We start from the raw sequence: 26,160 nt of genomic DNA on the forward strand, positions 1-26,160 counted from the left end.
TTTGCCGTGACTGCACCTGTTTTTCTACCTTTTTTCCCTTATTTTTCAACTTTCTTTTTGGTACTTTGCTAACTTTTGTGCTTTGTTTTTGCCTGAGTTTCGTTTGTTTTCTAGTTTGGCTTTGCTACATTGTTTGGCTTGGTTGCGAGAAGTTAAGGTGATACTTTAGCATGAACGTTATTGTTTTTTATGCATGCTTGCGTTTCACTTCTTACTGGTTGTTGGGACAGTTAAGGTTCATTCATGTTCTATGATTATTTAGTATATCTTTTTTTCCACTATTTTTTTAACTTTGTTTTTGCTTCTTTGCTAACTTTGTTGAGTTCTTTTTGTCTTTCAGCTTACATTTTCTCAGGTGTTCCATTTGGTTGTCAAGAATAAGATAATACTTTTGCAGTGACGCTCCTGGATATTTATGCATGCTTGCGTTTCCTTTCTTACTGGTTATTAACATAGTCAAGGTTTAATTTTCACTGACTCATGCATGTGTGGCCTTTATTTTCATGTTTATTGTAACTTTTTTGGTTGCTTTTGGGTTTACAAAGTTTCTTGTGGACACTTACAGGAAAATACTGTTTTATGTTGGTTTGGTGTTTCTGTCATGTTTTGTGATTCTTTGTTATCTTTTTTTTTTGGCCGTGTTTTTCCTATTCTTTTTCATTGTTTCTGAGTTTGATGCTTTATTTTTTCGTGACTGCCCTTTGTTTTCCAGTTTGCCTTATATACGTTGTTGACTTTGGTTGTCGTCGGTGAAGGTGGTACTTTTTCCTTTTATTGGTTCACCTGTATGTTTAGTTTGTAACTGATAATTTGCTATTGTTGCTCTGCGTTTTCCATTGACTACATCATAGATTTAGGAACAACCAATTTTATGCAGAATTATGGCACATTCTCCTAATAAGACTAAGTCCATTGATGGATCAAGAGAAACACTTAAACTTGCTGTAAGGATCACTGATCTTTGGTTCATTTGGATCCCTAACAAGTCTGAACAAGCCGAAATGGTTATTGTTGATTCTGATGTATGGTTTTATTCATTTTTTTATTGCTATATTATTGACCATTCAATCAGCTATTTATATATTTTGTATATTATAGGGAGATGAAATCCATGTTCTTGGTAAAAAAGATCAGCTAAAGTCTTGGAAGGATGATTTGAAGGAAAATTTTACTTATGTCATGCATAATTTTAAAGTAATGAAGAATGATGGTCAATTCAGACTCTGTGATCATCAATATAAATTAGCTTTTACTGAAGTTACTGTTGTTAGGCAATCCGATTTGGATCACCTTCCTTTTAGGAAATTTAGATTTGCTGATTTTTCTAATGTCATTGCTGGTCATTTCCAAACTGGTCTCTTGGTTGGTAAGTTCACCTGTAATTTGTGCATTTAGTTTGATCAAAAAATTTATGGCTTTTAAAATGACATGCCTTTACTTTTTGCTTCCTTAATACATTATTGGCATCATTGATGAAGTGGTATTCCGACATGTCTCATAAAAAAATATGAGGGTTGTTTTAAAGTGAAGGACTTGAGGTTATATTCTAGAATTTAACTTTTTGTTATCTATATAATTGTTATTTGTATTTGATGATGATTATAAACTGAGGTACTGATTCATTTATTATTGTTTGTTTCTCACAATGGCCAGGTGCTATCTTGCACTCTTTGGGAAGATTGCTGCTTGCAGTTCTTAGCTTATTTGAATGAGGTTGAAAATGATAGGCCCATCATTATTCTTTTGACGCATGCTAGAATCAAAGAAGATCAGGGTAAGTCTAATGCCAAATTTGTCAATTGTGATGCTCATCAAATGATGCCTGCTCTTATTCTTTGTCGCAAATGCAGGATCATATCCATCCTCGGTGAGTAATTCTTTGAAGGTGTCCAAACTAATGATCAATGAACTTGTGTTAGAAATACAAGAATTCAGTGAGAGGTATTTTGATGATGCTGTTAGTTCTGTATTTATTAATTTTATCAATTAAGTATGTTGCTTATTTTTTCATACACTTTGGTTTTTATTCTATTCCTATAGGCTTTCAGATTTAGAAATTGAGGTTAGGTCAGTTTTCACATCTCTTGGCCAAGGGAGTTCACAGCTTTCAGGATCAAGTCAATTATCATCAAAGAATGCATTTCTTTCAAAGTCTGAGGCAAAAAGTATTTGTCAGATTAATGCCATTTCGAAGGTCATGCTCTTATTTATATTGACTGTTTATCCAGGCCAATTAAAATTCCAATTAAGCTAGCCTTATTCAATTCTACCATCACTTTGTACAAAATTTAATGCCAATGTTTTCCAAACAAGAAATTGTTTGTGTTACTGTGGGCATAATTACAAGGATACTCATGGATAATCATTCATGGTGTTACCCAGCTTGCAGTCAATGCCACAAAAAAACTGACATAGAGACTGTGCCATTCATATGTGCATGTGGCAAATACAACGATCAACTTGTACTAAGGTCATTGGTTCCCTGCTCAATTGGTATAACCTTCATTAAACACTCTTTTTTACACAGTTATCTATGTTGCCAGGTATAGAGTTGAAGTGATGGTTAACCATAAGGACGAAAATACAAAATTCTTGCTCTGTGACCGTGAATGTGCAGAGTTGATTGGCCAATTAGCTAATGAAGTCAACATACTCAAAATGGGAGGACGCTATTGTATTATCCTACACTGCTTCTTATTTTAAAATCAGATTTTGTTTATTTGCTATCCAATTTCATTGTACATATTAAGTCATTGAATTTTTTGCTGCCCAAGGATGGCGATGTTGATTTAAATGCTTCTCCTCAAGCACTTGATAGGCTACTGGGTTGTGTCCTTGCATTTAAAGTCAAGCTTCAACCAAAGTTCAGGAATTCTATTGTTCTTAAATATTCAAATGAATTAGATTTGATCAATGTTGTCCTGAATATGTTGCCTAATACTGAGGTAGTTTTTTCTCACCTATGTTTTAGTCGTTGTCATAATATCAATATATTCCATCTGTTTTGTTACTCTCAATTTATATTTCATGCAGGCATGTTCCAAGATTGATAGTTCAATCCTACACTCCAACGATGCTACACAACTTGAATTTGTAAGCTAACATTGTTCTTGTGTGTTTTACTCTGATGCATTTTGCCATGATGCCAATAAAATTAAAGTCTTTACATTCAGCTTACTAATCAGTTAATGTTTTATGCAGCAATTTATGTCTGTCATAGCAGATCATGACCCACTTCTAAGCATTCCATTAACACCGACAAAGCGCCTATCATCTAATGAATTGGATGATGAACCAAGAAGCTCTCAAATTTTACCCGCACAACTTTCCTCTAACAAATTAGCAAGACATTGTCAGATTGAATGAATCTACCTACTGTCAAGTTGTCTTAGATGTTTTTTAATCATGGTATTACCAAGTTGTAATATTGGTCAAAGCTTGAACAAATTTTGTTGTTGTGTCTCTGGGTAACTTTTAAAAAACATTGTTATATGTCATGTGTTTCTAAGGTGGAATGAACAAACCGTTTTTTTAGGTTTCCTTATTTTGTTTGTTAATATTGTCGAATTTTGATTATATTTTTTTTATCAATTTTAAAACCATTTATAAGGTACTATTAGAAAATTGCAATCTATTCCATTATAATCAAAATTCTAATGAATATACACAACTGAAGTCAACTAATTAATTAAGGTAACTTTTTTTTTTGCAAGGAGTTTACCTTTTGGCTGGTAGGATGGATGTTGGTTAATTTTTTGCATATGTTGACTTAACAGTTAAATAAGTTAACATTCTACGATAAGAAACACAATTTTTATTGACTTACAAATTAATTATAAACCATTCATATCAGCCAAATAGATTCATAAATTACATATTAAAAAATTACTATTTAAGTCTATGTTTATTGGTGTTATACACCTAAACCACTTTTCATTCAAAATTGCCTTCAAATTTTTTCCCCATGTTTTAATATAATAAATTCGCTTGTAATGAAAATAAATAAAACTCTCTATATTGACAACCTACTGCTCCATAGACAACATCTTTTATATCAAACTTTTTTGTAGTGACACTAACTTATGCCTCTACATGGAAGTGTAATGATTCCTACATAGCAAATTTTTGCAGCTGTTAATCTCTAGCTATAGTTGTAGCCCCTAATTTCTATTTGATTCTTAGCTTTCATATTTATTCCCGCAATTACAGATTTGATATTTACCATCTCTTACTTCATGTCAATAATTATTTGTTTATTAGTTTGCCAGATCCATTATATAGACAAGTCTAATTAACCTAATCCACTGTAGTTCTTGGTAGAAACAATTTGTGATTAAATATTTCCTTCATTTTAGATTTACCATGAATCCTACACTTCATATTTCTACATGCAAGTCTCATCATTCTTATATGGCCCATTTTCCAAGCTATTAAAATTGAACTGCAGTTTTCTCCCTGATTTGCCATTTCTTTCATCCTCAAAATTTGTTCCATCTGCTACACATTTAAATTAGTATTCTCTTAGCTCAATCGGCTTCATCAATACCCATTTTCCATATGTAAAACCATGCTTATACTTTTGAAACGTTGTAAGTCTCATCATTCATATATGGCCCATTTTCTGAACTATTCATATTGAACTACAATTTTTACAATATTTTCATTTCTTTCATCTCCCTAATTTCTTCTAGCTACTACACATTTCAATTAATATTCTCTTAGTACATTTCAAAAATATATGTTGTTTAATTTATAACCCAATCAGCTTCATCAATACCAATTTTCAACATGCAAAACCACGAACATGCAAACCCATCTAATTCAGTAAAAGCTAGGATCAACAGGAAAAGTATCATGCAAACAAAAAGAAATGCTCAGGCTCAGGCACCTCTGCAGGCAACTATAGACTCCACTTTGCAACATACAAAATATGATGGTAAGAAATTATATATACCATGTTTCAAAAAAAATAATACATTACTTCATTCAATTTAACTTTTATTTGTCTCTATTTTTAAGTGATACCAACTGATTTATTAGAAGATCTAAATTCTGAATCCACACAAGATACCATGATAGAAAATCCTTAGTCCATCTTTAGTTCATATTTCAAATATAGCTACCATATCTAACTAAAATTATTGCAGCATTTGATTCTAATTTTTTGTCTGAGGATGAAAATTGCCAATCCAAGGCTAATGAACCTACAATCAACACTGAAGGTAATAATTATGGTTATGACTTAAGGTTAACCATACCAGCTCATATGTTCTTAAATTAATATTGACAATTGTTATCATCATGTTGCACTATGTCATTAAACAATTTCAGGCTATTCTGAACTTGGTGACCAACTCATGCAATGTAGACATTGTAATGCAAAAATGTGGTATAATGAAAGAATTTCAAAACATAAAAATTGTGCAAGCCCAAGGTTCAACTTATGTTGTGGAGATGACAAAGTTGAACTTCCATTATTACAAAATCCACCAAAATATCTCAAATGACTTCTCTTTGATCATAATGTAGTTGATAGTAAAAATTATCAGCATAACATACGGACATATAACATAATGTTTGCCTTCACGTCTCCTAGTATTAAGCTAGACAAATCAATTAATGAATTGAGAGGCCCTCCTACAATTAGGATTTAGGGCCAACCATGCCATCGGATAGGAAACCTATTACCAATGCCTGGAAAAGAACCACAATTTGCACAATTATATATCTTTGATACTCAAAATGAACTTCAAAATATAATTAATGCCATGAGGCAGTAGTTCTTTTGTTTCTTTTATTATAACAAATACTCATCGAAAAAGCATGTTTTGTTAGAATTATAGATGTATTTTGATGTTGGTTTTTGCAGCCAACATGGTGGAATTCAACCACACATTGTTTCAACTTTAAGTCAAATGTTGGATCAACACAATGCCCATGCAAAAAGTTTTAGAATGACCAGGGATAGATTGGCAGATAGTCAAGTAGATAATGTCGGATTGAAATTGATAGCAGCTCGTGAAAAAGATGGTCGTATATACAATCTGCCAAATGTTTCTGAAGTTGTTGCTCTTATTGTGGGTGATTTTGATGGAAACTCAAGAAGAGTTATTATTGTTGAAACTCAAAATGGAGAATTACAAAGAATACATGAATTGCACTCTAGCTATCTAGGACTTGCAGTACCTTTCACTATTCCCTTATGGTGAAGATGGATATAGATCTGACATACTTCAATGTTCTACATCTGCCAGCAAAAGAAGGAAGAGAGATCATCTAACAATGAGAGAGTGGTTTGCTTATAGGCTTCAGTCCAGGTCAAATGAAGCTCAAACTTTGCTGCATTCTAGAAAACTATTCCAACAATTTATTGTTGAAGCATATACCATGGTTGAGTCTGAAAGACTTAGCTACATTAGAAACAACCAAAAGAAACTTATAGTCAACAAGTATTATAGCTTACAAAGATCATTGGATGTTGGAACCAGCAAAGGCTTATCTAAAGGAAAAAGGGAAATTTTGCTTTCAACGTTTGTTGGGAGTCCATGCTATATGGATCAACTTTATTTTGATGGTATGACAATATGCAACCATGTTGGTTTCCCAAATCTTTTTATTACTTTAACATGTAATCCAAATTGGCCTGAAATTTGTAGAGTACTTGCACCTTTGAATCTGAAAGCAATAGATAGACCAGATATTATCTCGCATGTTTTCAGATTGAAGTATGAACATATGCTTTCTGACTTAACAAAAAATCACCTGCTTGGAAAACTAGTTGCATGTAAGTTTGCTATTATTCTAGTTGTTAAACTTAGACATTAGTTTATTGCTTTCCATTTTTTTCTTTTCATATGATACAAAAGTTCAATATTTCTATATTACTGTTACATTATTCATACTATCACCTAACAATTGCATATATGCATACAATTGAATTTAAAAAGTGAGGACTTCCTCACATCCATCTATTGCTTTTTTTACACCCAGACAATAAATATTCATCTTCAAATGAAATTAACCAGATAATATCAGTAGAGATACCTTCACATGAAGATGACCCAGAACTGTATACATTAGTGCAAAATCATATGGTACATGGCCCATGAGGAATTCTACAATCTCAGTCTCCATGCATGAAAGAAGGCAAGTGCAGTCATTTTTATCCTAAAGTATTTCATCCTCATACTCATTTAGATTCAAATGGTTATCCAGTATATTGTAGAATAAATGATGGTCGTACAATTTCAAAGAAAGGTGTTATCATTGATAATAGATACATAGTACCTTACAATCCAAAATTACTTAGAAAATACCAAGCACATATAAATATTGAATGGTGTAACCAAAACACTTCCATCAAATATTTATTCAAATACATAAACAAAGATTATGACAGAGTGACTGTTGTTATGGTTTATGATGGTGATGATGCAGTTCAGAATCCTACCACTCAAAATGACAAGATTAAAGAATATCTAGATTGTAGGTAATATTGATTTAACATTCCTAATTCATTTGCTAATTATTTCTTTTTTTAACCAATCTTTATGGCAGATACATTTCTCCTTATGAAGCTACTTGGAGAATCTTTGGTTTTCCAATACATGCTAGAAAACCTGTTGTTGAGAAATTACATTTCCATCTTCCAGGCCAACACAATGTTCTTTACGAAGAAGATGATGATATAGATGATATCTTATCGAAGCCAAGCATTTCAGATTCAAAATTCTTAGCTTGGATGAATAGCAATAAATGTTTTATAGAAGGCCGAAATCTTACTCATTCAGAATTTGTTTCAAAATTCGTGTACAAGCAAAAGATCAGATCATGGCACCTAAAAAAAAGGACATACAATTGGAAGGCTAATATGGGTCCCACCAACCACAGGAGAATTATTTTATTTAAGAATAATGCTTACTACATGCAAAGGACCTACTTCATTTGAGGATATTAGAACAGTTGCAAATGTTCTATACCCTACATATAGAGAAGCATGTTTTACAATGGGTTTTTTTTGCAAGATGACAGAGAATTTGTGGAAGCAATCAAAGAAGATAAGGACTGGGGCACAACTAATTATTTGAGGAAATTATTTTTGTTCATGCTATTAATAGGTGACATTACTAAACCTGAAGAACTTTGAAATCAAACTTGGAATTGGTTAGCTGATGACATCGCATATCATTATACAAAATCAACAGTCAACACAAGTTAGTTTTGATGCATTTGTATATTGAATATCATTAGACATAAGCATCGATTAATGATTTGACTTCTAATTTGTTAGAATTACACATTGATGATGAACATCTTAAAAATTTAACATTGTTGGAAATTGAAAAACTACTGAATGCAAATCAAAAATCACTTCAAGACTATCCTCCAATGTCATATCTTGAGCATGCTAATTCTGCATAATGTCTAGACAATAACTTTATATTATCAGAGCTCAATTACAACAATGATGAGGCTAGATCAGAATTCGAACATCTTTTTTCATCTATGACAGGTAATCTACCAATTCATCTATGACAGGTAATCTACCTTCTCTTGCAAATTCTATTTCACTTTTTTTTTTTATATATAAAAACTTCAACTTGACACCATCACCAAAATGAGCACCACATCTTCAATAACATCAAGTCAAGTAAGTCACTCCTAATCTTCTCTTTTTTGCAAAACTTAATTTACTCCTTTTCTTCAACCTCAACAATTCAACCACTAAAATTACAATGTCTGTGTGACTTCAGATGAAATATCCGATCATAGGATCACCGTTGATCATGCAATTTATCGCTGCCTTTGACAACGACAAAGTGATATTTTACTATGCTTTGATTTCCAAATTATTATTATTATTATTATTATTGTTCACTATACATGCACTTACCTTTTTCAACTTTTTTTTCCAGACTATCATAGAAGTTCCATCATTCTACCATAGACAATAGGCACCAGACTATCCCCAGTTTGTTCACTTCAAATATGACGGAGCCATCTACGAAATATGGGTCAGGTGATACAAAGGAAGATTCTATTTGGAAGATGGACTCCAAAACTTCAAAAGAGAATTGCAAATCTACGAGTTCACCATGATCAACTTCTTTGCCTGCAATCATAAGTGCGTGTTTGACATACACTTCATCCTCTACTAGACCAACAAACATGTGGCAGACAAAGACATACATCCAGAAAGCATACTGGACGATTGAAATTACTCAGGACATGCTCGGTGCCCCTGAACCCCTGGTAAGTTAACATTACTTAGATTAACATCCTCAATAAAATATTAATCCGAATATTAATTTTACTTCTCTTTTATCTGCAGAAACTTCCACCTTCTACAAAAGTTCCTCTTAATGCTTGTGGTCATCACATGATAGTATTAAGATGATTTGACCCTCCATTGCAATGGAATGTTGAAACTCTCAACCCTGCCATTGGTGGTAAAGGCGTTGTTCAACTATGGTATGACTTCCTTGTGGAAAGCGACTTCAATCATGGAGATGAAGTCTCCTTTTACTATAGACATTATGAAAAAATTTGGGAAATTGTCATTAGAAGACAAAAGGATTGGGATGATAGTGATATTGATTAAAGTGTCTTTTGTAGTTTGAAATTTTTAACAAATGTTTTGTGAATAATGTAGTTTGAACAATCTCTTTATTATAAATATTATGTTTGCTCATGCTTCACTTGTGTATTTGATTTTAATTGTATATTGTAGTTAAAAAATACTTGCAAACTCACTTACCAAACAACCCGTGCATGTGCACGGGTTGCAAAGTAGTGTACGTATAAAGTATATTATTGTATATTTAAATTTTCTATTTTAAAAATGTTTTATCAAATAGTTCTGTTAAACATTAAAAAATAATAAAATTTCACGTATTAAAACATATGTAATATTTTTTAATTTTAAAAATATTTTATTTGATATATTATGGGTTAAATTGACCGTTGACAAAAACAACCAAAAGAAAAAAAAATGGTAAAGTAGGAAGAAAAATATGAGTGAGATGAACCAAAACTCATGAGGAAAAGAAGCTATAATAAAGGGATTTAAAAAAAGTTTAAAGAAAAAAATTTCTGTTTTTTTTTGTATTTAATGGCTATATATGTCTTAACTCTTAATTATATGCCTGAAGTCCTTTCTTAACTTATTATATAATATATTATTCTGGAACTATCTTCAAACTTTTTTCCTATTTTGATATTTTTTTATTTTGGAAACAAAATGTGTTAAATTGTGTCTTGACAGATTCATCACTCAAAAAGAAAAGAGTTGGAGTCAATCAGTTGGAAAAAAAATTGAAAAACATTATATTTTTTAACATCGTCAAGAACAACCAATGGTCCCGATTTAATTTAATTAGAGTACATAGTATTGTATTCTCTGATTAAAATTGGCATTTCATCTTGACAATACATTACTAGTTTTAATTTCTGATTTAAAATAATTGGTTAGCAAGGTGAAGTGTTAATTAATTTTAAAAATATAAAAAATACACAAACAATTATATTTGCCATTTTTTTTGTCAGCGGAAGGGGCAAAACACCCCCAAACACAAAACTATATTATTAAAATACATGAGTGAAAGCAATAAGTTATACATTTTGATACATTTTTCCTTTTAATAATCATAATTTACTATATGCCCCAAATGTTGTCAAAAACTTAAAATGTACTATCGGCAACTATATCTATATAAATTCTAGCAAGTCATGGACTGTGTAAAGGATGATAGTTTTAACTTCGGGACAAAATCTAGCAAGTATTTTGAAATTTTATGATAGATTTCTGGAATAATGTAACCAATTTATTCTTTTGTTTTATTTTTTTACATTCCACACATTCACCAAAAGGTGAGTGGTTGTCATAAACAATAGTTTAACATTTGTAATGACAAATGCATTTCATGTTAGAAATGCATATTCCCTTCCCACGATAAAAGAATTCGCAATCCATGATACAAGGAGTACCTTCATAAGCACAACTAGAGTCATACAACGGTATTTGACACTCTTTTGCCTTTGACAATTGCATTTGATTTCCTGCAACACAAGATATTCCCAATCACTTAGGCATTAATCAAGAACCAAAACTGTAAAGTTAATCTTACTAATTGGAACCAAATATATTTTAATTTGTTAAAACATTGCATACCGAAACCAATGGAAAGAACAAGTAGTAGCACTGACAAATAATAAAGGATTTTCATATCTTTAGTTTGGGAAACAAAGTATAAGCTTCTAATAGTGAGATGTTGTGGAAGGGAGGTGCTTGAAACTATTATACATGAGATATTAGAAAATATTTTTTCATATATATATTTATTATTCATTAGATTAGGATATACTAGAGCTTTTGACTAATCTTTGTTCTATATTATATGATTTATAAGAAATAATTTAATTGTTTTGGGAAAAAAATAATATTATTATTATTATTATCATTTTTTACTCTGAAAAGTCTTTTTTTGAACATTATATTATGACAGTCAAATATTATATTAATTGTTGTAAATGCTTCCACAATTATGATAAAGGGACTAATAAAATCATACATATCAGATATGAAATCACGTGAGCATATTAAATCAGTTACTATGTCAGTATGACGTTATAATGACATTATTATAAATAATATTATATAAATATTATATGTCATTGATCAATGTCATATAAGTGGATTCCAACTAACAAAGAAATTAAAATTGCACTACGGTCAAAGTTAAGACCGAATTCCTGCAATTGGAACCAGAAAAAAAGTATTTGGGGGAATTTAACACATGAAATGTAAATGATATATAGTTAAAAAAATTCATAAAAATAATGTATAGGTCAATATAAAAGTAATTTAAAGTGTAAAAATAAAAAACCAATATATAAACCAGAAACATATTTGAAAATGATGAAATTAAATAAAATTGTAAAAAAAATATTAAAAGAACAATTAGTTTAGAGAGAGTTTAAGTGAATACATCACAGTCATAGGTTTAATCTAACGAGTCTAATTGGAGACTCTCCAATTATAATGGAAGAGAATCCAAATCCGAGAAAGTAAGAGAAGATAGCTTGAAGGTTGAAGAGAAGGGTACGAACAGGAGAAGATCGAAAAGAGGGGTTGATGCTGAAGACAGAGAGAGAGAAAAGATGGAAGACAATCTTGTAGATGGAGAACTAGAAAAACTGTCATTGCGGTGGAACAATAAAATACTAATTAAAATTATAAGTCTTTGGAATTATAGTTTATTAAGAGAAAAATCGCATAAAAATCTTTTTGAAAAAAAAAAGTCTTTGGAATCAAATTTAAGTTCAGAGGTGGATTGATTACACTTAGGAAAGATGCTAACATCATATTATATCCATCATAAACACGGTTACCTCTTTAATTTAAACAAATCATTTTTAATTTAAAATATTTATCTCATCCTACAATAAAATAACTATGAAAAAGAAAAAAAATATTTTTTTAACAAAACTCAAATTTTATTATTGTTTTAAAAAGAGAGTTAATATTTTATTTTTTTATATTTTATATTTATTGAACTTTAGAACTTTTGAATTATCACAACTAATAATCCTAAAATTTAAATTGACAAAGGTGTACACCTAAGCTAATTTTTAGAAACAAACCAATTTATTTTTGTTTAAATTTTTATTTTATAAAGATGTTGTTAATAGTTTTGGAAGAAATCTATGCAAGAGTGAAGGAATCAATTTTAAAAAACAGAATAAACACGTATTCATTAATAAAATAAAATAAAAACTCTTAAACTATTTATTCCTTTTATTTAAACACAAAAATATAACTACTAAGAAATTTACATCTGCGGTACTGAAAGGAAAGAATTAAAAAACGACATTTATTTAAAACTAAAAGGAAAGTAGAGAATTTAAAAGGAAAATCTTATAGGCATATGTACACATAGACAAACGAAATTAAAAAAACAAAAGACTTAGACAAAAGAAATGAGTAGAAAGAAAGAATTCCCTCACATGGGCTAAGAACTAATTGATTGGACTTTAGAAAGGCAATGAAAACCTAAATGAGTGACATGTTAAGAGCAGAAGTGTATAGCAACACATTCAAAAAGGTTCCAATTGCAGTGCTTCATTAACACAAGTGCTCAAACATTAGTGGCAAATTCATTCTATACCAACAACACCAAAAACCAAAAAATCATAGGCTGAAAGCATCCTTTTATACTAGCCTCTACCTGTGGGATTTTGGGTATTTCCTAATACACCACCTCTCAGCGGCGGAAGCGAGGACGAGGTCCCAAGATCAGAGTCTGCTCTGATATCATGTTAAATTTTATCTTAAAACCAATTAACATTAAGTGAAGTTAGCCAATAGATATATAACACTACTAAAAATACTATTTTTTACAACAGGGTATTTAAGTCGATTATAAAAAACCGTTTTTGTTTATATCACAATGGCAAATTTGTAAATATGGTTAATATTTTAAAAACGGTTTTTGAAAACCGCCTTGGAATACTTCAAAACAAGGACGATTTTCGGAAAACCTGTCTTAAATGCTTATTATTTTTAATTAATATAATTTATCACTTTCTCTTTCTCTCTTTATCACGCAGGGTACATGCCACTCTCTCTCATTCTCGCATTCGTTGTCGCCTCAGCTGCTTCATCACAGCTCTACGAGAGGAGCCCAAAAGCCTACCATCTCACCAAACCCTCCTTCCTCGCCCTCATTGATGAGCTCAATAAGCTCTGACAACCTTTCTCCACCGCTCTCTCCGAAGAGCTCCAAATCAACGACACGTCTTCTTAAAACCCTTGCCACGAGACCAAGACTGAGACCCAAAACGAAACCCTAGCTAAGAGTTCCGGCTCAACTGAGCCGAACTCGAACTCGAGGAACGACGTCGTTGTGGAGGGCTTGCTTAATTTGCTCTATTTTGGTTCACTTTTCAATGTGAAGAGTGACTTTGCGTCCACGATGCTTACCAGAACGCAGGAGCGTGGCTGCTGCTTGACCTACGACTACGTCACCGACGATGCCATCGATCTGCTCGGCGAGAAGGACTTGGATTCGATCTCCGCACTAAGAGGGTTGCTCATTTCACGGTCCACGGATTCAAGCTTTTCGCACAAGAACGCACTGCACTGCTGCGTGGAACATGTCAAGCTGTGGCTTGCTAAGTCGGAGCAGCCCATTGGGCCTGATGCTGATGTTACTTGTATGGTTTTGTTGAATTGCTCTTTTTTTTTCGTGTTGAGTTGTTTTTTACTTGTTAACTTGTTATTGAGTGTTTTCTTTTTTTTTTTTTGTAAAATGGCGTTTCTACATCGGTTTTCACACGTCATTGTAGTCGGCGATGTTGAAACAGCCGCATCTTTCTACATCGATTGAACGACCATCTTAGAATGACGCGATTCAAAGACGGGTCTATGGTCACACCCGTCTTTGAATTGTGACCATTCTACATCGATTGTCAGGACAATCGATGTAGAATGTTCGGATTTCTACATCGGCTGCGGCTCTCAACCATCGTAGATTGTCATCCATGGTAAATCATTCTACATCGATTTTGCATAATAACTGATATAGAATGTCAACCAATACTACATCGATTTATTTAATAACCGATGTAGAATTATTGATTTTTTTTAAAAAAAAATATTTTTCTTCATGAATGACAATAACAATGCAAATATAATTAAATTTTCCAAAATTGAAAGGCATATACAAGACACAAACCATACATTCACATAGACAAAAGCACACATTGACAAAAGCACACAAACCATATGGGCAATTAATAAGATTGGTTCCCTTTCAGAATATGAATGTCTGATTGAGAAACCATTTGTATAGCCCTTTTATGTACTTTTCAGTACAATCAATATATAGTTTATCTTTGCTGATAAAAAAAAAAAAAAAGAGAAGAGCCAACAAACCCCCCATCCCACGGCACCCATGTATACATGGATGAAAGTGTGGAGCTTTAAAACAACAAGCTGCAAGTATTTAAAGGTACAAAATTGAATTGCAAAAAATGGACTTACCTTTCACTTTCAATCATTCGTAGAAGACCAGTAACAGTTTTGTGTTCTACTTCAGGAGACAATGAAAGATGTTTGCGGAAAAGTTGTAAGCCCATGTCCCATAATGATCGAACATTTGCTGTTTGCTTCACATATGTCCTATCTAGATACAAGGCTATACCACGAATCATCAACATTTGGTCACAAAGATCCTGCCAACATCTCTCAACTAGAGACCGAAAAACAACCAAATCTGGGCTTTGGCCAACCAAAGACTGCAGTGCAGCAGATATATGTGCTTCACACTCCTTTTCAATCTGTTGATGAAGATTTACACCCATTTTATATAGGCAGAGATCGTTCACAGCCTATATGGAATGGAGATTATGAGTTCACCATGAAATACCAATAAGCTAGTGCAACATAAATATTCACATGGCTAAATCAATCATGTTAGAAAAATAATAATAATTAATTAGAGAATTTCCATGATTACCTGATAAAGCTTCTCCAAGTCACAAGAGTTAGGTTGCTTCAAAAATATAGCACAAATGGCAGACTTTAGTTTTGCCCATGTATCCTCCTCGAAATTTGTGGGCAATGTTGGTTTAGCTACAAAAGGAAAACAGAAAAGTATGAAAAAAGATATTTAAAAGTCATCCTATTCAGAAGCTAAAAATTAGATATTATTTATATAAACTTCCATGTGAATGGATTTTCAACAAAAGAGAATGAAGCTAGAAATATATGCAAAATAAGGAAAACAAACTTGCAGTACAGCCATGTTTAAAAGGCACATTCGACATAATAATAAGACAATCATGAGACACTTAAAGTTTCAGACATAGAATCTAGTGAGGGAGGTGATAAAAGATATCTCAAAATTAAATAACATCATACAAGAGGTTAACGTAATGGTAAGTTTGAAACCGAACCTATAATCATTATCTTGGAAATGTCAATATGCTATCATGAATCATTTCAACAAAAAATAAGCTCAAAACCACAAGGACAACAACATATCAGAAAAAGACAGACAATAGATACATCAACATCTGATAGCTCGAACCAGATTATCATCATTCCTCATAATAACAGAGCTCTCCAGAACAGTAAGGTTCACAAGACTCACTCAGTAGCATCTATAAAACAGAATTTCCCTGGGAGGAAAATACAAGACACATACAGAACTTATAAAAGCTCCCTTATCTAACTTCTCCAAAAGCTGAAGTGCATAACTTAATTTTAGCTAATAGAAAAAGGTTCAATCCATGTTATCTTCCTATTTTCTTCTCCTATAAGTGTTCATTGAGAAGCTCATCCAAACAAAGCCATAATAATCTTACAATAGGAACTACCTTTAGCTCAGACTCACTTAGGTTACTAATATTAGGCACACAAGAGTCCAGAAATAACAAATAACTAGCTAGAGCAAAGAAAAAGGAAGTTCAATTCGACGCAGAAAAGAAACTTAGATGAAGAATCGTGCAAGGCAGTTCGGGAACAATTAATCACAGATCAAAAGCAATAATTAAAGTGCTAAAACCTAATTTTTAAGTAGCAGGAATTAAGCAAAGGAAGAGATATTGGCGAATCGGAGAGAGAGAAAGCCTATTTTGAAGGGTTAGTTGAATCGGAAAATGGGCTAGGTCAGCAAAAAGAGCTTCTGTCCCTGATAAAAATCATCACAAGACATGTGAAGTACAAAATAATAACTATTGACTTCATTTGCTAATGATTCTGAAATACAAGGAAATCAACAGCAATAAAAATGAATTTTACCAGTTATGCTGAGCAGGAGAAAAAGCTTTTAGTCCAGCCTTCTTTTCCTTCTCTTCTAAAATAGCATAACAGTATTGTCAAATCAGCAGACTACATAGAAGAATAAGACACGTATTGTAAGTTTTCCTAGAAAGCATAACAGTACCAATAAAATTTTCATTGTGCATGTGCATAAATCTAGAAGCATACAAGTACATAAAAATGTTCAGGATTGCACATATAGTCAGGCTATGAGAAGTTTGTTAATTTGTAACACCAGCAACTAGTTATTACACCAGCAACTACCAGCTCAAATATGTGTAATCATTACACCAACAGAAAATTAACTAAGGCTCATTAAAACGAGTACTATCATACTTAGTACTCATACCTTGATTTAAAAGTAGATCCTTTAAATACTATTTATATTTTATAATCATAAAACTCAAAATTTAATATTTAATTAAAGAAAAATATTTTTTATAACTTAAATTAATAAACATGGGTCAATAATAGTCTCTTTCTTAAAAATTTAAGAACACACCACTGTTTTTATGATTTATTTGATCTTTTAGCAAATTTAAAGTTTTATTAAATAAAATGAGAGAGCATTAGTAAAATAAACATAATAAAATTAAATTAATTTATATTTTTTACATTAATGATGTTTTACTTTAAGTAAAATTTAAATAAATTATTTTGAAAATAAAAAAATTAATAAAATGACTCTTGAAAGCTTGGCAATCCATGTAAAAGAAGCAAGTCATGTTTAATGTCCAGCTAACAAATTAAAGTTGCAAAGACCAATTCATGTTTTCAGTACATTCAAGTCTTCAATATTTTTTAATGTGCAGCTAACAAATTAAAGTTGCCAAGACCAATTCATGTTTTCAGTATTACTTAATTCTTGTGACGGTGACGTGGTCCAAAAAGGCCAAAACTAACCTCAGCAAAGCATATTCACATTCACATTACTTTCTCAACAAAAAGATAATAAAGGGAAGAAAGAAGGAAAAACATCTCACTTTATAGGAGTTCTCAATTAATGAACAGTTTATATATATACCCTCACCCAATAACCTTAATCATCTAGTAAGTCTAAAGTCACTGTAGAATGCAGAAGCTAAACATGGATACTCAAATCTTATGACTCCATTTCATGTCCTCAAGCTTGTCACCAAATCAAAATTTGGCAGCTTAATTATAAGCAAAACGACACGCCTGTGTTTGAAATAGTTTTCTTTATTGCCTTATTGGTTGTTTGTTTTTAATTAAAAATTAATTATTTTTATTTTAAAACATTATTAGCAAGAGTGTTTTTTGACTTGTTTCTCTCGTCATTGAAACACCCTTTAATATAAGCCATTTTAGTTTAGACACTACTTGGTTTTTCATCTCCAGGACCAGATCTACGCAGGCACCAAAAATAACAACACCCTTTAATATAAAATATTAATTGATATATAAATTTTATTGATAATTTATTTTTTAAAATTTATTTATTTTATTTACAAAACTTAATTTTACAAAACTCAAATCAACAACTTGTTGATTCACACCTAAGAGATAATGTAATTGAAGAAATGTGTTGGTAACATTTTTCTAACCCTAAAAAGGTGATATATATATCAACTGCTAATTCAAAACCAAAGATTGTACATATTTTTTATTAAAAACAGTAAAACAAATACTTACAGTAAGTGGTGTAAATGGGTAATCTTCCGTTCCATTTGTAAGCACTGTGAAAAGATGTCTTACAAGTAAGACTAGTGTAAACTGCAGAGATAATATGGCTAGTTATTTTTCAGCATACCTACACGTTAGCAAAGTCATGAATTGACATTACCAAATGATTGATTAAATAATTAGTTATAAGTTCACTTTGATTAAATTTAACGCGGGATATATATATATATATATATAAAAGAAAAGTACCTAATAGACATTGCTTCATCATTTATTGTTGGATCAAGTGATCTCAGAATAATTAAGAAGGGAGGTTGAATTAATTATTAATTTGCCTTGACTAATTAAAAAACTTATCTTTCTTAAAGTTACTAGATTTAATTAGGCTTTTACTACTGAATTAAAAAAGTAAGAAGCAAAAACAGAACCTTAACCAAAAGTAAAAGCGGAAATTAAAAGTACACAGCGGAAATTAAAGAGTGTAGAGAAGGGGAAGACAAACACAAGATTTATACTGGTTCGGCTACAAACCGTGCCTACATCCAGTCCCCAAGCAACCTGCGGTTCTTAAGATTTCTTTCAACCTTGTAAAATCCTTTACAAGCCAAAGATCCACAAGGGATGTACCCTCCCTTGTTCTCTTTGAAAACCCAAGTAGATGTATCCTTCACTTGAACTGATCCACAAGAGATGTACCCTCTCTTGTTCTCAGTATAACAATCCCCAAGTAGATGTACCATCTACTTGTACCACAAAGAATGTACCCTCCAATGTGTTGGGACAAAGAATTTTCAGGCGGATAGTCCTTTAAATCTTAGTAAAGGGGAAACAAAAGATATCTCAAGCAGTTAGTCCTTTGAAATCTTTTGATTAAGGGGAAGGGAAGAACCAAAAGAATTCTCAGGCGATTAGTCCTTTGAATCTTTTTTAAGGGAGAAGAAAGACACAAAAGAATTCAGGCGGTTAGTCCTTCGTTCTTTTGACAAAGGAAGAAGAGAATGAAAAAGATTAATAGCACAAGTTTTTGAACAAAAAACTTTTCCTGGAAAAGAAAGTGTTTGAACAAAAACTTTTTAGAAAGATGAAGAGAAATAGAATCAGAAAATTCGGTAGAAAGAGTTGAAAGATATTGAATGATGTTGAGAGAAGATTGAAAGATAGATAATTGATTGTTCTAAAATTCATGCCATGGTCACATATTTATAATCTCTTGATGACTCAAGTCAAAGCTTGTGACTCTTGGCAATTTCTTTAAAAACTAGTCACTTAAAAAGTTATGACTTTTGAAAAAATCTTCAGAAACAAGTCACTTGAAGAATTGTGACTTTTGGAAATTTATTTTTCGAAATTAGTCATTGGTAATCGATTACCATTAAGGTGTAATCGATTACACATCAACAGATGTGACTTCTCAGTTTAAATTTTGAAAATCAAAACGTTAGAAGCTCTGGTAATTGATTACAAGTATTGTGTAATCGATTACACAAGTTAAAAATGATTTAAAAATGTTTTATCACTAGTTGTGACTCTTAAAATTTGAATTCTAACGTTTTAAAATATTGATAATCGATTACATGATTATGGTAATCGATTACAGCTTTGTAAATCAGTTTTGAAAACAATATTGATTACTGGTAATCAATTACTATCTTCTGGTAATCGATTACCAGAGAGTAAAACTCTTTGGTAATGATTTTATGAAAACTTCTTGTGCTACTTAATGTTTTGAAAAACGTTTTTAATACTTATCTTGATTGAGTCTTCTCTTGATTCTTGAATCTTGATCTTGATTATTCTTGAATCTTGATTATTTGAATCTTGAATCTTGAAACTTGAAACTTGATTCTTGAATCTTTGCTTAAATCTTGATTCTTTGGCATCATCAAAATAACCTTGAAAGATATTGCTTCCACAATTTCCCCCTCTTAGATAAGAGAATGCATACAATTTTTGTGCTACTGTTTACTTATCCCTTTCTCCCCTTTTCTTTTTGAATTTATGCTTAATTTTAAGTCTTGAAAAATATAACATCTTGATTTCTTAACATACCCATTTTTCTCTCCCCCTTTGGAAACATCAAAAAGGCCAAAATGCATAAAACATTCATAATTTAAAACCATACACAAAGCATATTTTGTAAAATAAACATAAAAGATACTAAACCATTCATGAAGCAAGACATAAACCAAATTATAATGCAAACCACATAGTCATATATCATAATCCATAAATGTTCAGTCATACTAAGCAAATACTAAAAATACTAAATGTTCAAATGTCATAAGCATATAGCCAAATACAAGGCTTTAGAAACAAAATATAATAATAATAATAATGTCTAAACTGATGGTGGTGGAGGTAAATCAAGGCAGTCGCGAATGATGGTGACATCTTCAACCTTTGTGATTCTTGAGTTCATTGCATCGAATCACGTGTCCACTTGTCGTTCCAAAGCATCAAACCTCTCACCTACATAGGTTTGAAGTCCATCAAACCTTTCAAGAATACTGTGCAAAAGAGATGAAGAGTCATCTATCTAAGAATGTGGTGATGGAGAGCGATCTTCAGCGGCTTGTACTGGAGCATCCTTCTTTATCCAAGAATCATCCATCTCTTTACGGTAACCGAAGGAGGAAAATACATTTACACCTATAGAGAAGGATCTTTTGACTTTGACAAAGGGCTCAGAGTCAAGAGAGACATTGAAATGTTGTAGAAACAAAGTAATCAAATGAGGATATGGGAGTGGAGTATTTGATCGCAATGCCTTATGCATGCAATATCTCAAAAGATGGGCCCAGTCGATTTGACGACCGGTTAAGAAAACCTACATGATTATCAAATCTTCCTCAGACACCTGTGCAAGGTTGGAAGATCTAGGGAGAAGGATGCGCACAATCAAGTAGTGCATGATGAGGCATTCAAATGCCAATGAACCGACAAGTAGCCTTCCGGTCATATCCGCTTGGTTGGTACAAACCAACCGGTGGGCATCATGCACAGAAAAATCAAACTTCCAATCATCGTCCAATGCACCTTCAAATGGTACACCGTCACTAGATAATTGGGTCAAATCATAGAAGAGAGATTGGTCAATGAAATACATATCTATGATGTTGAGAAAGAGTTGAAAGATATTGAATGATGTTGAGAAAAGATTGAAAGATAGATAATTGATTGTTCTAAAATTCATGTCATGGTCACATATTTATAATCTCTTGATGACTCAAGTTAAAGCTTGTGACTCTTGGCAATTTCTTTAAAAACTAGTCACTTAAAAAGATATGACTTTTGAAAAAATCTTCAGAAATAAGTCACTTGAAGAATTGTGACTTTTGGAAATTTATTTTTCGAAATCAGTCATTGGTAATCGATTACCATTAAGGTGTAATCGATTACACATCAACAGATGTGACTTCTCAGTTTAAATTTTGAAAATCAAAACGTTAGAAGCTCTGGTAACCGATTACAAGTATTGTGTAATCGATTACACAAGTTAAAAATGATTTGAAAATGTTTTATCACTAGTTGTGACTCTTAAAATTTGAATTCTAACGTTTTAAAATATTGATAATCGATTACATGATTATGGTAATCGATTACAGCTTTGTAAATCAGTTTTGAAAACAATACTGGCTACTGGTAATCAATTACTATCTTCTGGTAATCGATTATCAGAGAGTAAAACTCTTTGGTAATGATTTTGTGAAAACTTCTTGTGCTACTCCATGTTTTTGAAAAACTTTTTTAATACATATCTTGATTGAGTCTTCTCTTGATTCTTGAATCTTGACTCTTGAATCTTGATCTTGATTATTCTTGAATCTTGAAACTTGAAACTTGATTCTTGAATCTTTGCTTAATACTTTACTCAACTCTTGATTCTTTGGCATCATCAAAATAACCTTGGAAGACATTGCTTCCACATTTATAAATACAATCCAAAAGAAAAGACAATAGAAATAAAATAAATAAAAGATAAGTCAAATCATTATAATAATTTCAATTCTCCATAGTCAAGAATAGATAACAATCATATATGCAAAGAAATAAAATAATAATAATTTAATAACCCCACCGTCAATAAACAAATTGTTGTCTGCATGAGCATTTTTTTGGAAACAAGGCATAGTCAGAAGACTTTGCAGACCTTGACATGACTGTAGATAAACTCAACATATGAGATAAATTAGTCACGAAAATGCCTAATAGCTTCCCTGCAAATTTCTATTTATTATAACTGCTACTATTTTAATGGTACAACAGTGTATGACTAAGTGGTAGTGTAAATTTACAGGGACAATGCATCAAAGTTGAACTCAAAAACAATTTAAAATGAAGAAATTTACTTGTGAGTGGCCGAGGAGAATAAGAATCAACAGGTTGAGGTGTAATCTTCTCAACAGGGCGTTGTAACTCGAGGAAAAAATAAAACTTAGAACTTGCATGGTTATTGAATGTTGTAAAAATTACATCAAGTTAAAAAAATTTAAATACACACATGAAAAAGTGATACTGAAGAACAAAGTCAACAAAAAGGCTACTCAGAATTTCCTCTAGACATGAAAAATTGAAAACAAAACAATTTAAATTATTAATGTGCACAAAAGAAATACCAGATTTTGCTTCTTCATATTCTGATGCTTGGGAACTGTTCATGCTTGTATCCATAGTTTTTGAAGGAACCTGATAACTATGAGGATGAAGAGTAGATGATAAAGAAGTTTCCATCTCTTTTTTGGGCATAATTTTATCAGTTTGTTGAGCATAAGGAAGATTTTCTTCATTTTCTTTAGCACATGTAAAATTTGCCCTGGTTCCCTGATTATTTTGAACAAGACAAATGAGAGAAAGGAATGAAGGCCCAAAATGAAATTATTCATAGATGGGAAGATATAGCAGATCACGATTATATTTAATCACATAGTTCAAAACTCCTGATGAGAATGTTTAGCCTTTTTTATTTTTTAAGAATTAGAGTACAGAGTCAACATCTGAGACAAGGGAAAAGAAAATTATGCGTAGTCATAGAGAGGAATAATATGTAACCAATTTATAGCATCTAACATTCAAGAAAATTGTCTGGTGTTGAAACTTATCAGACCAAGTATTGATTAAGGAAGCAGTGCCAACTTTGTTATTTCTAGGCAGTATATATTATTAGCATGGAAAGTCAAGTTACATGATTTGGGGGAATACCATACTCAAGTTAGTATGGAATTTCCATGTTTTACTTTCCTACTTCACATATAACTCTACAACACAATTACATGTTACTAGTTCATTGTTCTCTTAATTATACTTGGAATGTAAAAGTAAGCAATTCTTCTTGAGCTTTTGTCAAATAACAATTAGGCAACAAATACTAATAAAATCAAAACATGTTACCTTCACATGTTGATAATGGATAAGAACAATGTGAGAGAGTTCCCTGCAGCAATGTTGAATAAAAAGGGTGAGAAGAAGAGCCCATTCCACATATAAGAACCATGGAAACAAATTAGCAATTTCTAGAAGTCTATTATAATTAGTTTAAACCAATAGAATGTGATAAACATTTATAGGATATATCTCATTAGTTTTAGTTTAAACCACACCATCTTCAACCAAGAACAAACACATTAGAAGAAGAGCACATGTTTTCTTCAATCCTTTCTAGATATTACTGTATGTTTGTGAGACTGAGAATGAAGGAGGGTAGAAAGTTAGGAGGGGGTGAGAAGACAGCAGAATCAGGCAAATGAAGATAGAACATTAAATAAAAGGGGATTTTTTATACCGAACTGCAAAAATATTAAACAGAAACATTGATAGCTGGGCGTTGTTTATGGTGATTGGTGACCTCTTGGTAAGTCATTGCCAATGCCAGAGCCTGCAAATAAAGAGAGGGAGGGGGTAAAACTTAAAATGCAAGGTATAACATCCTTCTCATGTATCAGCAGAAGAAATATAATGATTTTCTTCAAAACTAAGAAACACAATGAGATTCTAATTTAATTTTGCCCTAACCCCATGTATCAACAAAAGAATTACAACAAACAAATCAGCAAACATCCTTCTCACATCGCTCCCCTCTTACCTGTGCAACCATAAACAGAAATCACCTCTCAACAAAAGTTCTATCACTTCCCAACAACATTTTATCCAACCAAATAAAGTAATGTTGACATCTACGATACTTCAGTCCCAAAGCAGTTCAAAAAATTTACTTTATTCCAACAAAGACACAACAACATTCAAGCTATGAACTTAACTCAGCTGAATTCTCATTTTACCAATTCAAAACAAGCAACACATTCCAAACACTGACTTTTCAAAAACAACCAATCCAACAAGCACTATAAATTATACCTTTTCCTAAGACTGAAAAACAGGCTGCTCCACTTCAACCGGAACCACAGACCCACGCACCAGCACATGGAAGGAAACGTAATTGCCCCCAATAGCTGCCGCAACAACTTCAACCAGAGCCTTCATCTCAGGTGTGGTAGTAAAGTACTCCGAAGACATAATCTTGTTCAACTTCTCCCTTAATGCAACATCTACAAAATAAATAAAACACTCATTAACAAGTTAACAAGTAAAAAACAACTCAACACAAAAAAAAGAGCAATTCAATAGAACCATACAAGTAAATCAGCATCAGGCCCAATGGGCTGCTCCGACTTAGCAAGCCACAGCTTGGCGTGTTCCACGCAGCGATGCAGCGCGTTCTTGTGCGAAAAGCTCGAATCCGCGGGCCGTGAAACGAGCTACCCTCTCAGTGCGGAGATCGAATCCAAGTCCTTTTCGCCAAGCATATCGGTGGCATCGTCGGTGATGTAATCATAGGTCAAGCAGTAGCCACGCTCCTACGTTCTGGTAAGCATTGTGGACACAAAGTCACTCTTCACATCAAAAAGTGAACCAAAATAGAGCAAATTAAGCAAGTCTTCCACAACGACGTCATTCCTCGAGTTCGAGTTCAGCTCAGTCGAGCTGGAACTCTCAGCTAGAGTTTCATTTTGGGTCTCGATCTCGGTCTCGTGGCGAGGGTTTTGAGAAGATGTGTTGTTGATTTGGAGCTCTTCGGAGAGAGCGATGGCGAGAGGTTGTCAGGGCTAGGATGAAGGGTTTGGCGAGATGGTAGGCTTTTGGGCTCCCTTCCGCAGAGCTGTGATGAAGCAGCTGAGGCGACAACGAATGCGAGAATGAGAGAAAGAGTGGCATGTACCCTACGCGATAAAGAGAGAAAGAGAAAGTGATAAATTATATTAATTAAAAATAATAAGCATTTAAGACGGGTTTTCCGAAAACTGTCCTTGTTTTGAAATATTCCAAGGTGGTTTTCAAAAACCGTTTTTAAAATATTAACCATATATATAAATTTACCATTGTGATATAAACAAGAACGATTTTTTATAATTGACTTAAATACCATGTCGTAAAAAATAGTATTTTTAGTAGTGTATAAGTTGTACTCCAAGAACTGAGGCAGCCGATGTGGAATTCGAGTATTTCTCAATAAATATCTCTGACAAAATTGGGTATTAACAAAACCAAAAAAGGGAAAAGAAAAATGAAAGATTGAAGACTTCTCTATCCTCATTGCCCCGGTAGTAATTGGTGTGAGAAATAGAATTAACATTCAAGGAGAGAGACGCAAAAAAAAAAAACTTGGTGTGATTGTGACTTTTGAGAAAACATGTGAC

The 26,160-nt window shown here is 32.3% G+C and overlaps 2 protein-coding genes and 1 pseudogene across 3 annotated transcripts; 1 reads left to right on the forward strand and 2 right to left on the reverse strand.

Annotated features, from left to right (window-relative positions):
* Window positions 1–881: 881 nt before the first annotated feature.
* Window positions 882–6,209, forward strand: LOC102662790 (uncharacterized). The gene is made up of 12 exons (XM_006598571.1): window positions 882–1,022; window positions 1,099–1,362; window positions 1,654–1,774; window positions 1,851–1,941; window positions 2,041–2,165; window positions 2,528–2,643; window positions 2,775–2,945; window positions 3,034–3,093; window positions 3,202–3,352; window positions 5,148–5,222; window positions 5,332–5,389; window positions 5,870–6,209. The coding sequence occupies exons 1-12, from the start codon at window positions 882–884 to the stop codon at window positions 6,207–6,209; spliced, it is 1,713 nt and encodes a 570-aa protein (XP_006598634.1).
* Window positions 6,210–10,829: 4,620 nt separating this feature from the next.
* Window positions 10,830–16,939, reverse strand: LOC102661702 (cullin-4). 2 transcript variants are annotated; one of them, XM_014767783.2, is made up of 4 exons: window positions 16,805–16,939; window positions 15,519–15,634; window positions 15,044–15,390; window positions 10,830–11,058 (listed from the first exon to the last, which is right to left on the reverse strand). In XM_014767783.2, exons 3-4 carry the CDS (start codon window positions 15,361–15,363, stop codon window positions 11,007–11,009), a joined length of 372 nt encoding a protein of 123 aa, XP_014623269.2. In that variant the 5' UTR covers window positions 15,364–15,390; window positions 15,519–15,634; window positions 16,805–16,939; the 3' UTR covers window positions 10,830–11,006. The 2 variants fall into 2 exon arrangements, with proteins under 2 accessions (XP_014623269.2, XP_040865451.1); XM_041009517.1 differs by lacking the exon at window positions 16,805–16,939 and having other exon boundaries at window positions 15,519–16,546.
* Window positions 16,940–22,515: 5,576 nt separating this feature from the next.
* LOC112999625 (uncharacterized) lies at window positions 22,516–25,563 on the reverse strand (annotated as a pseudogene).
* Window positions 25,564–26,160: the final 597 nt, after the last annotated feature.

Source organism: Glycine max, chromosome 15 (genome assembly GCF_000004515.6).
Source record: "Glycine max cultivar Williams 82 chromosome 15, Glycine_max_v4.0, whole genome shotgun sequence".
In the NCBI taxonomy this organism is placed as follows: Eukaryota; Viridiplantae; Streptophyta; class Magnoliopsida; order Fabales; family Fabaceae; genus Glycine; species Glycine max.